The sequence below is a fragment of the Spermophilus citellus genome, assembly GCF_964194105.1.
Source record: "Spermophilus citellus genome assembly, chromosome: 8".
In the NCBI taxonomy this organism is placed as follows: Eukaryota; Metazoa; Chordata; class Mammalia; order Rodentia; family Sciuridae; genus Spermophilus; species Spermophilus citellus.
Window position 1 is genome coordinate 1,298,170 of NC_138189.1, and position 12,225 is coordinate 1,310,394.

General features: G+C 46.4%; 1 protein-coding gene across 5 annotated transcripts in view; it reads left to right on the forward strand.

Annotated features, from left to right (window-relative positions):
* Positions 1–12,225, forward strand: part of NSD2 (nuclear receptor binding SET domain protein 2) — a 79,004-nt gene that overhangs the window by 15,716 nt on the left and 51,063 nt on the right. For 4 of the 5 annotated variants that reach the window (XR_014023329.1, XM_081304581.1, XM_081304582.1 and 1 more), the window contains exon 2: positions 10,013–10,638. Coding sequence is in view for 4 of the 5 variants with exons in the window: in XM_081304581.1 (XP_081160707.1) it covers positions 10,042–10,638 (597 nt within the window). In the remaining variant the exon portion in view is untranslated. The remainder of the gene's footprint in view (positions 1–10,012; positions 10,639–12,225) is intronic. The other variant, XM_081304580.1, reaches the window with a different exon arrangement.

Sequence of the window (12,225 nt, forward strand, 5' to 3'; positions counted from 1 at the left end):
CTCCCTTCCCTGTATTGGGTGTTTCCCTAAGATCCTAGTTTGCTTTTGCTTTAAAGCTCTTGTCTCTCATGGTAAGTTCCCCTTAGATGCCTGGCAGCCCTCTGCTGAGGGCCCTTGTGAAGTGGAGGCTGAGCCAGGTGTAGTCTGCGCACTTGTATTCCCAGCTAAGGCTTTGGCAGTTTGAGGCCAGCCTGGGCAACTTAAACCCTGTCTTAAAAAAAAAAAAAAAAAAAAAAAAAGGGCAAGCAAGGGCTGGGGTTGTAGCTCGGTGGTAGAGCACTTGCCTAGCACATGTGAGGCACTGGGTTCTATCCTCCACACCACTAAAAATAAATAAAATAAAGGTATTAAAAAAATAAGCAAACAAGGTCTGGGGTTGTAGCTTGGTCGAAGAGTACCTCTGGGTTCAGTCCCCAGCATTGCAAACAAAATGAGATGGAGGTCAGGAGCTCATGGGGGATCTCTGCTGGGCAGGACTCCTCTGTCAGCACCAAGAGACTTTTTGCCTGGTCCTAACAGTGTGTTTTGGCTGCTGCCTGGAAGGAGCTGAGGCGAGGCTCTGTACTTTTTGGTGTTCTTGCTACTTCCAGGGCTCCTCCCTCATGAGTTGTAGGCTCTTCCCTGTGTCCCCTGTCCCTGTACTGAACTGGTCTGGTCTTGGGACAGGATGGGCTGCCAGGCAGTGAGCAGCAGGGAAGTATGTGGTTGACCAGTTCCTAGAATTCTGTTTGTGCAGCAGGTATCCTGCTGTGTTCAGTATGCATTAGAGAGAAAATACCAGTTTTTACAGAAACACGAGTGATGAAATTTAATATGTTTAATACCATTCTTGTTCAACTACAGGTTTAACTTTTTTGATTGAGATAAAATTCACAAAACATTCACAAACTATTTTATGGTGTGCAGTTTAATGGTTTTCAGTATATTCAGTGTGCATCTGTTACCACTGCCTAATCCTAAATGTTTTCATCATCTCAGAAAAAGACTTATGCCTTTGAGCAGCCTCAGCCCCTTCTCCTGGACCCTCAGCTCTTGGCTACCATTCTACTTCTGTGGATTTGCTCCTCTCGGGCATTTTAGATGCATGGAATCCCCTCGTGCCTTTTGTGTCTGGCCTTTTTCACTTAGTTGAATGCTTTCAAGTAATTTATTCTCTTTATGCTGAATACTGTCCATTGTATGGATGGGTAGACCCCACTTTATTTATCCATTTATTAGGTGAGGACTTTGGGGTTGTTTTTTGCTGTTAGGAATAATGCTGCTGTGAACCTTCCTGTGCAACTTTGTGTATGAAAGTGTTTTTGGCATCTCAAATAGATACTTAGGAGTAAAATTTCTGGGTAACATGGAAATTCTATTTAACTTTTCAAATTTTAAATCAAAAATAAAATTTTTATTATACTACTGAAATTTGAATCCATAACCTGACACATGCTAGACAAGTGCCCTATTACTGAGCTACAACCTCAATCCTTTTTAAAAATTTTATTTGGAAACACTCTAAGGGTCTTGCTAATTTGCTGAGGCTGACCTTGAACTTTTATCTTCTTGCTTCAGCCTCCTGAGTCTTTGGGATCACAGGTATGCACCACTGCAACCCAGGTGGGTTTAGCTCTTTGAGGAACCATTAGACCATTTTCCATAGCAGCTGCTGTGGAATTTTACATTCCTGTCAGCAGTTAACAAAGAGTAGGAGGACTTGACCTGTCACACATTAACAATGTGTGAAACACAGGAGAAGCACTGGTTGGGACTAGGGAGCGCTCTAGCCTTGTGCCCCAAGTCAAGGTTGGGTCCGAAGCAGGGAAGAAGGGCTTGTGTGAGCCTCCCTGTGGTTCCAGGCTTCTCTGCTGCTGAATTAGAGTGGGAACCAGGTCAGAATCCTTACTGTCCTGGGACATTTCTGCAGGAGAAGCAGAGGTAGCTGTGATAAATCCTGACCAATAGAGATGATCGCAGGAGGGAGCTTCCGAGCAGCAGTGTGGCACAGGGACCTGGTTCTGTGGCAGGCCTGTGCAGAACCATATACCCCGATGAAGACGTGTCTGAAGAATGAGGCTCTGCCCTCAGTCACAGAGAGACCTGAATACACTCCAGGTGGACCAAAGTGAAGTGGCAGTGAATGAGCAGTCCAGGTCCTGCTCATGGCCTGGCTCTGAGAGTGTCTCAGGCCTCAACTGCTCTCTGTGTTGAGACCTCCCCAATTAGACTCTGTTTAGTTAGGTTCACGAAACCATCAGAGTGGGCTGTGGCTGACACCCTGGCAGGGGGAAGGTGGGGCACTGAAGTCCCGAGGAAAGGATGGTTTTCTTGCTGCCTTCCTACCTTCCACCCCATCATGCTCTTTACTTGATGTGTCATATCTCCCGTATTTCTTTTTCTTTTTTTATGGTGCCCAGGACCTCATACATGCTGAGCAGGCGCTCTACCACTGAGCTACACACACATTGCCTTTCTTATATGTCTTCATTTCTGTCTCTCCTGTATCTTGTTTATTGTTGGGGCTGGTTTTAATGGCAACCAACTGCTGTTGCCTGGGCTCCTTTCCTTGAGGCAATGCCTCCAGTGTTGTAGACCCTCTAGTCCACATGGCCCTGTGGGATGCCCAGCTGCCTGTTCCTTAGTATGCTGAGCCACACTGCATGAATTCTGTGAATCTAAGTGATTGGTTGTGTGATTCCTGAGCACTTACGTGAAGAGCAACAGCTATGTGCGGCTCTTCCCACTATCTTCCCTGTACCTGTGACTGCTCATTTGTTGCAACTCCACATTTTCTTCATCAATATTCCCTTCTCTTTTTGCAATGATCATTTTTCATATTTATACTTTTAATTATTTAAGAGAATAAAATATTTATGAACAAGAGAAATCTTAATTATTCCCCTTGCCCTGTAAAAGCATATCTTTAACCTAACTTAAGTGAATTGAAATCAGTGTCTCCTCCCTTGGATACCTCTAATTCTTTTCTCTTTCAAATTCCTTTATTCCTTTATTATCATTAAAGTTGGGATTTGTAGATGGAATGTGGAGAGGAACCCTCTCGTTCTTTTTAAGTATAAAGGTTATTTTAGAATATCCAGCCTCCTTACTTTTTGTAGCCTGCCCAGGTGCCTTCCAGCATTTCTTGGCAGGAGGGCTGTGTCTTTACTTCCTTGGCTTCCTGGTTGAGACATGTCAGCTGGCGTACAGCTCTAGGTGGCCAGTTACTTTCTCTTCCTCATCTCTTCATCTACTTCTCCTACCTTTTGAGGCTGGACAGAGATCTGAGCCACGCCCCAGCCCCTGTGAGTAAGCTTCTTGAAGGTGGAGTTGGGGTTTTTTCGTTGGTTGTGGGTATAGTAACATATACATGATTATGAAAGTTATATTTGGCCTATTTTAAAGTGTATGTGTGGGTCTGGGGGTGTGGCCCAGGGGTGTGAGACCCAGGGTTCTGTCTTGGGACATTTCTGCGTGTGTGAGACCCAGGGTTCATCTCTACTACCGTAGCAAACAAACAAAAACATCCAAACACAGAGGCAAGGAAGAGCAATGACCGCGGCGACATCACGCACATTGTGTTGTGCTACCACTGCCCCTCTTCCTGGCAGCCTGGCCTGCACCCTTTGTGGGGCAGGCTGCTCCAGGCCCTCCTGTGAGGGATCTGCAGCATCTGCCCTTAGGAGCTGGCTTCCCTCAGTGCCACCTGCTCTTTAGGACAGGTGCAAGCAAATCCTAGAGTAGCCCACGTCCTGCTGTGTCACTCCGCGGGCTGCTGGGATGCTGCTGCTGGGAGCGTGGATGCACAGATCCACTTTGAGCCTTCCGTTTTCTGGGTGGCATAATGTGTTTGCTATTTTGTTCAGTGCTGTAACCCAGTGTAGTGCCTGGCACACTGTGGGAACTCCAGATGTTTGGAAGAGTGAACCATGGATACTATTTCTCAAAATCCCTTTCAATATTTTTCATCTTTCTTCCTTGGTGATTTATTTATATTTATCTTAAGTTATACTTCAGGGCCCCTTCCCTGCAGTTGTAGGTTTTCCTGAGTTTTTTTCCTGGGAACTCCCTGCTGGCAAGGTTGGTACACTGTGGCCTGATTCCTTCCGTCTTCTGCGAGTCTCTTGGATGCCCTTCTAGGGTGCCCTGTTGATGCTTGTTCTAGGCCTGTTTGGTATAAGTGTCTTGTCTTGGGCTTTAGGACAACACAGTCTTCTGAGAAAGAAGGTTTGAGTTCAGATGCACCAGGGTGGTCCCACTTCCCAGTTGCTTTTGGGTGGGTATTTACTGAGGGCCAGCCCTGGGCTCAGGTGATGTGGCACTGACAGGACACTGCCCAGGGATCAGTGGGACCTCTGCCTCATGTCACTTCTCTTGTTTCTAAGAATTTTGTGAGGTTGGCCCTCTATTCCCAGGACGTGTAGTGAAGGTGAGAGGTGGTCACTTGCTCAGGGTGCCTCAGCTTAGTAAGTGTCAGTGCCTGGAGGCCCAGGCTGTGGCCTCTATATTGTGCACCCCAACTATGCCGCTGAGGTGCTACTGACCTGTGTATTTTGTGCAGGTGCCCAGTAGGCCCTGCCCTCTCCCTAAGCCCCATCCCTTAAAGCCTGGGGTCCCATCATGGGTAGCCTGTGCCCTATGAGGCTCCTTCTAGACTTGGGATTTCCCTCTTTTGTTTTGATTTGGTCAGTAATAACGTTTTTCTTCAAAACAGCATTTTATTACCTTACCAGAAATCCCTCAGTGGTCTTTCAGCACAGTGAGAACATTGTTGAACATTCCTGGCATTGGATTGTTTGTTTGCTTCTGGATAAACCCTCTTAGGCTGTGATGTCTATTTTTTCCCCATGGTTGTGGGAATTGAACCCAGGGTCTTGCGCATGTTAGGTGATATTGCCCCACTGTGCCACAACCCCAGGCCTTGACACCTTATTCCTTCAGTCACAGAGGGCTGGGTTTGATTTACTTTGCTTTTGCATTGTGTGTACAGTGACCTGACTAATCTTGAGGTGTATCTTTTTTTTCCTGCTTTTGGTGTGAGGATTATGCCAGCCTTGCCTAATGTTTGGGGAATCTTTCCATCATTTCTTATGTTCTGTTTTTGTCATCTATGAAAAAACAATAGGAATGAAATATTTATGTGACAAAGAGCACAGCAGTTCAAAAGACTGGGCTGTCTTTGTACACTTGCACATTGCAGAGCAGATGTGTTATGTGGTGGCAGTTTTAGACATGGAGACTGCATGTGACACTTGTTAGTGGATGCACACTGTGGGCACACTGTGGATTGGGAAGGAATGTGTAAGTTCATGCTGGAGATGGGCCCGGGGTAATTAGGTGGATCTTGTCCTTGGGGAGCAGGTTGGACTTCATCCCTGTCCGCATCATTCTTTCTCTCCTCACCACTGACCTGGAGCGGGGCCTTAGCTTCCTAGCTGCATCCCCTGGGGCCAGAGTCTGCTTGGAGTCTGAGGGTGCTGGCTGCTGCTCTCTTCTGTCCTCAGTCTCAGGTCTGACAGGGCCTTGATACAAGAACACTGCATACTAGACCTGGAGCATGTGTATGTAGTTGTTATTCTCTAGTTTTTCTTTCCTGTAAAAATGACCTGAAGCACATGTGGCAAAATGTCAAAAATGGTCTTTCAGGATGGTCAGGATATTGTTTGTCTTGTCATTCTTGGCTCTTTCCTGCATTTAAAAGCTTACCCTCACCTGGTCTTCCTTCGTGTGAAAAAGACTGCTTCTGGGGCTGCTGAGACTGGCCAGTGAGAGTCCCTGGACTTGGCCCTTTGTCTGCTCTTCTTCTTTAGTTAGTGGATATTCAGCTTTTGACCTCCTGTGTTAGTTTTTTTTTAAAATATCTATTTTAGTTGTAGATGGACACAATACATTTATCTATCTACCTATCTACCTGTCTACCTACCTATCTATCTTTCTATCTTTTTTACGGGATGCCAAGGATCCAACCCAGTGGCTCACTCATGCTAGGCAAGTGCTGTACCAGGCCCATCCTATGTCAGTTTTGATCAGGTTTTGTATTTTTCTTGACATGCTAGAAAGAGTAGACTGTCATTTAACTTATTGGCATACTTTGAGTATAAAATAAAAAAACTTTCAGAAAAGTACTTTCAGTGGTCAGTGACAAGCAGTGCTGTGAAGGAAGCAAAGGTGGATCTTCTGGTGGCCACAGGCAAAATGGGAAGTGAGCAGCCCACAGTGGGTTTGGAGGAAGAAGGACAGAGCACAAAGAAGGGCAGCACAAGCCAGAGGACGAGTAGCGAGTAGAAGTAGGCCTACAGAGGGCCCGGTCTTCACGGCGGTCGTGTTTAGTGCTCAGCCTTGAAAAGCAGCTCGCACCTGGGCTGTGCCTGATGGGCCTGAGTCCTGGCCCCATGACTTCTTGGTGGTGTGACCTATGCACATTCTGCAAGAAGTCAGAAATTAGTTTTTGTATAGAACATGTCCGAATATGAACTTTTGTTGACTAATGATGGTCACTTTTGGCTATAGCTGGATGTGTAGTCTGCTCCTTAGCTCACTGCTGGCCCCTTAGTGCTCACGTGACAGTGCCCCCTGCTGCATTGTCGCGCGCACCACACCTGGTGGTGCCCTCAGTGCACTCACTTGACTGGAGGTGTGAGCATCCAGAGGCAGTGACAGGAAATTCTCTTATGTCAGCTCACGTTTTGCCAGTCTTGTTCCCATGATTCCTTTCTAATTGCCTGAGTTTCAGCCTGGTCTCTTTTCCCTTCAACTCGAAGAACTTCCTTTAGCCTTGCTTTGTAATGCAGGTGCTGGTGACAATTTCTTGGTTTGTACTTATCTCAAAATACATTGGTTTTCATTCTGGGAGGATCTTTTTTTTCTGGATACAAAAATACTGATACTTTTCTCTTTCAGAATTTAAATACTATTCCATTGTTTTCTGGCCTCTGTTTCTGATAGTTAAATGATCATGCATATTATTGTTCTGTATTTGTATTTAATGGGTCTTTTTATTTTTGGACTTTTGAAATTTTTCTCTGTGTGTGTGTGTGTGTATTGGGATTGAAACCAGGGGGCAGCTCTTTTATTTTTTATTCATTTATTTTCTTTTGAGACAGGGTCTAAGTTCCTCCTGAGTTGCTAGGATTACAAGGCATGTACCAGCTGAATTTCTAGAATCTATAAATTCATGTTACCAAATTGAGGAATTTTTTTGAGTCTTTTTTTCTCAAAATATTTTTTTCTGCTTTGTTCTTTGTCTCTCCTTCTTGGTAGACTCCAGACCTTTGATTTTGTTGCACAGAATGGTGAGATATTCTGTTCCTTTTTAATTCGTAGTGATTTTTTGTTTTTTAGTCTAGATAATTTTTATTGTTCTGTTTTCAAATTTCCTGACTTGTCATCTCCAGTGTGCTGTTAAGTCCATCCATTGACTTTTTTTTTTTTAAAAATTTATTGTAGATGAACACAATAACTTTATTCTGTTTATCTTTTTATGTGGTGTTGAGGAGCGAACCCAGTACCTCACATGTGCAAGGCAAGTGCTCTACCACTGCGCCACAACCCAGCCCCATCAGTATTTTGATTTTAGACACAGTATTTCTCATTTATAGAATTTCCATTTGGTATTTTTTCATAGTTTCTCTGCTGCAATTTTAATTTTTTCATTACTGTATTTTTTCATTATGTCTCTGAGTTATAATGCTTTGAAATCCTTATCACATTTCAAAAATACTGAATACTCCAAATAGGATCATTTTATGTTAGTTTTTGTTGTTTCCCTGTTTATTCATGTTTGGTAATTTTGGAGTGTATCCTGGATATTATGAATGATATATTGTGGAAATTTTGGATTCTGCCATATTTCTCTTAAAAGTGCTTTTTACTTTTTTTTTTTTTTTTCTAGCAGCTAGAATCCTGTTTCAGTTATTTCACAGACCTGACTGCTTGGAACCTGCCCCACACTGGTGTTGGCCTGGAGCTTGGGCAGAACTTGAGGTTTCCCTCTTTTATTTATAGTAGTCAGAACTGCTTCAAGCTCTTCTCAGGCACAAAAGTAAAAGTTGGGAGGTTCTCCCCGTCCTGTTCACTTTCTTTCAAGATTTGACCTGCATCCTTTTTCTTCCAGCTCTGGTGGTTTTTAGGGATGCAGAGTGGCTTTTACTTTCTGCCCAAGGCTTGTGCCTGCAGGATAGTTGGCCTGAGGCTCGTGCAGTTGACCCAGAGCCTGGGTGTTACGACTTGGTACTTTCCCTCCCTTGTCCTTTGCCTCATTCTGTGGAGACAGCAGCAGTGATTGCTGCACATCAGGCTTTCTCTACGTTGGCACCATTGACATTTTGGGCCAGTTGATTTTGTTTTGGGTTCTATCCTTTGCCTTATAGGATGTCTAGCAGCACCCTTGACCTCTGCCCAGTGATGGTCAGTAGCAGGCCTCAGTGGTGATAATCCAGAATGTTCCCCCGCAGGACTAAATGTCCCTGGGGAGTGCAGCCATCTCTACTGATAAACCTTGCTCTTCATACATGGGCTATTGCCCACATCCCACATGGGTAATGGAATCCGGATCACTCTGCGTGGTTTGTTTTGGTGATGAAAAGACCACATGGACATAGAAGTACTTTTTTTCACAAAATGGGGGTCTGGGACTGCTCTTCGATCTTGGGGGCCCTTCCACACTGGAAAGCAAGAGATCAAGAGATCGAGTGCTCCCGGAACCCCTCTATTTATTAGGGAAAAGACATTTGATAGAATATTCCACCCAATAAGGCAGGGGATAATGTTTCAGAAGGGGGGTTGTCCAGTCCCTTTGGTTAACGTTCAACCCAGAGCTGAAGCACTTCCTTGCCGAGCGAAGGTAAGGGCCACTTGCTTCACACAGTGTGTGGTGTGCGATGCCAGTCCAATACCCCCCTTACTCAAGGCTGAGGGGGTGCTTAGCACGTGCGCAGGGCAGCCCCCGTCCCCCCTCCCCGCCGGCAATGGGTGTCTTTGGTCCTTGTGTCTTCCAGCTTTCTCTAGTGCCTAATCCTGCTGGTCTTCCTGAGGGGTCTCGTTGGAGTGTGATGGTGTGGTCCCGGTCGCTGCCTTCCCAGCTGGGGTGGGGACCTGCTTGTTTCTTATTCCTAGCACTTTTATTGGCGGTTTCTCGGACTGTAGCTTTCTAGTGAAGACCCCAAGTTGATGTGTCCAGGAAGCCAGTGCGTTTTCCTAAAACTGCCTCCCTCTGCCTGTTGGTCTCCAGTGGCTGGCCTCCTCCACACGTGGGTTGCTGGGTGGATCCCAGGTGATAGAGTGGAATGTGTGTGCTGTAGTGTTCGTGCTGTCGGCGTTCAGTGGGGCCCGGAGGGGTGGCCCAGAGTCCTGGCTTAGCCCAAGCCAGTGCTGACTTGGAGTATGTGTGTTCTCTTTAGCTCTTTTCCCCCATTTTTTCTTTCATCAATCTGGAGCTAATACTTGACATTAAGCTCTGTTGTTCAGGTCACTGGGGGATGCCTCCAGGTCCTTAACTATGGCAGGAGGAACTGGGATGAGCTCCGCCTGTCAGTTGTTTTGCTCTCCAGTGCTTCTCTGGTGTCCTGCTTAGGCCCAGAGTCGTCTAACCACCTGCACACAGGGCTGTGTTGAGGGTGTGTGCTGGGGCAGGTGTAAGCTGCACCTGTGTCCTCCCATGATGGTTGGTGGTCCAGGCAGCCTGTGCTGGACTTCCTTTCAGGGTTCACATTTTGTGATTTTGTGTAATTTTTGTGATATTAAAAAATTGCCTCCTGGGGCTGGGGATGTGGCTCAAGTGGTAGTGTGCTTGCCTAGCATGCGTGAGGCACTGGGTTCGATTCTCAGCACCACATAAAAATAAAAAAGATATTGTATCCACCTAAAACTAAAAAAAATATATTAAAAAATTGCCTCCTACAACTTAAATTATTATATGATATAAAGTACCTCAAAACCCCCAGCTCCCACAAAGCTATAGAACTGTTAGCGTGCTTGTCCTAGGTTTTGAATATAATGTTGCTTTTTCTCTTCTTTTTTTTAAAAAATATTATAGTAGCCTAAGAACCGAAGCATCCAGGCTGGATGGAATTTAGTATCAAAAAAAGTCCTCTGTCTGTCCAGAAAGCCATAAAGTGCATAAAGATGAAGCAGGCACCAGAAATCCTTGGCAGCACAAATGGGAAGACCCAGAACTGTGAAGTGAACCGCGACTGTTCTGTGTTCCTCAGCAAAGCTCAGCTTTCTAACAGCCTACAGGAGGGAGTCATGCCGAAATTTAATGGCCATGATGCTCTTCCCTTCATTCCTACTGAGAAGTTGAAAGATCTTACTTCCCGTGTGTTTAATGGAGAACCTGGTGCACATGATGCCAAATTATGTTTTGAGTCCCAGGAAGTAAAAGGAATGGGGACGCCGCCCAACACTACTCCTGTCAAAAATGGTTCTCCTGAAATTAAGCTGAAAATCACTAAGACATACATGAATGGGAAGCCTCTCTTTGAATCTTCCATTTGTGGTGACAGCACTGCTGAGGTGTCCCAGTCAGAAGAAAATGGACAAAAATCTGAGAACAAGGGAAGGAGGAACAGGAAAAGGAGCATAAAATATGACTCCTTGCTGGAGCAGGGCCTTGTGGAAGCAGCTCTGGTGTCCAAGATCTCAAGTCCTACAGATAAAAAGGTATTTGAGAGGGATTCCATTGGGGCATGTGACTGAGTGTTGAGCACAGGATGTGTGTGGTGGCAGGTGGAGGCGATAGGGAATGTCCTGGTGTGGCAGTTGCTGTCTGTCTTCTCACCCTGGCCACACACAGCTGATGGCACCACATTGCCACTGGAGGTGTGTCACCACCTGCTGTGCCAGTGGAGAGGCCTGGAGAACTTAAGTGCTCAGGGGCAGCGTGGCTGAGGTGGCCAGTTCTGAGCCACATCTGCTAGTGCTAGGCGCTCTAGTCCAGCTGCTCAGTGGAGGGGTGGACCCTAGTCTGCACCACCTGATGAGTGGGAGCAGCACTGGACCAGGCCGGGGCGCTCCCATTAGTCTTCCCACATGCCCTGCCCTCCATGTGTGGGTCTCAACCAGGGCCCAGCAGGTGGAGGGGGCTGTTCTTTGTTCTTGATGCCTTCCCCCACCAGCACTCTGGACACAAGTGAGCAGGGGTTGTGCCACTCACCAGAGGTTGGGAGGAGAGCCTGACTTTAGGTGGGAGGACACGTGGCTCTGTTATATTCTGCCAGGTGGTTTGTCACCATATCTAAAAGTGATATACAGGGTAGCCTGGACACTTCAGTGAGGATGGGCCATGTAAATCAGCTAAGGGCTGTGGCCTTGGCAGAAGGGATTAGATGCCAGGCAGCCTGCTCTCTCTCCAGGGCTGGTGGCCTAGAGGACCCACCTTGAGGTGCAGCTCCAGGTCCACCAGGGACTGGTGTGACCTGGTGTCATCACCAAGCCTGGGGTGTTTTGTTTAAAAGTACAGTTGTGGGATTTTGTTTAGAATTTCCACAGATAGGAGGAGGAATGGTTGAAGTTTCCTTGGAATTATTAAACTCATGAAGACCTTTTAGGGTGTAAAGACAGTGGTTTTTGAGTGCTCAGGAACAGATTTGGCTTTGGCTAATGTAATTTCAAAGGCAGGTTTTTATCCGCTCCCCGCCCCCCAGCAGCACTGGGGATTTGACTTTGAATTTCACACATGCTAGTGAAGCGTTCTGTCACTGAGCCACATCCCTAACCCCAAAGACAACTTTTAGAGAGCTCCTTTTGTAACTGATGAGTTTTGGAAGTGCTCAGGGTTGTGGTGAACCTTAGGCTTTCCCAGGGCAGGAAGCCTGTGCTTCCTGTCCGGCTTTGCCACTTGATTCTGTTGAAGCTCAAGGGAATGCCTTGATGTTTGACTCTGTCTGTAGGATGGGGTGAATCTGGTAGCTGGAACCTCTGAGCAGTTTCATCTTTTGGGAGTGTATTGTTGTGGCAACTCTATGCCATACCTCACTGCTAGGCTCACAAGATTTCAGAGCTGTTGTCTTCCATTCACAGATGGAAACTGAAGCTCCAAACCAGTCAGCCCTTTGCCTGAGCATGTAGTGATCTTGAGAAGGAATTGGGCTAGCTGTGGGAGGCTGGGCCACCCTGGCTGTGCTTGCTCCCACTGGAGAGCAGAGCCCATGGTGGCTGGGGCAGAGTTGCCTTGAGGAGGACATCCTGTTGAACCTCACAACTCAACCACATGCCAGATGCAGTGGTGCATGCCTATGATCCCAGCGA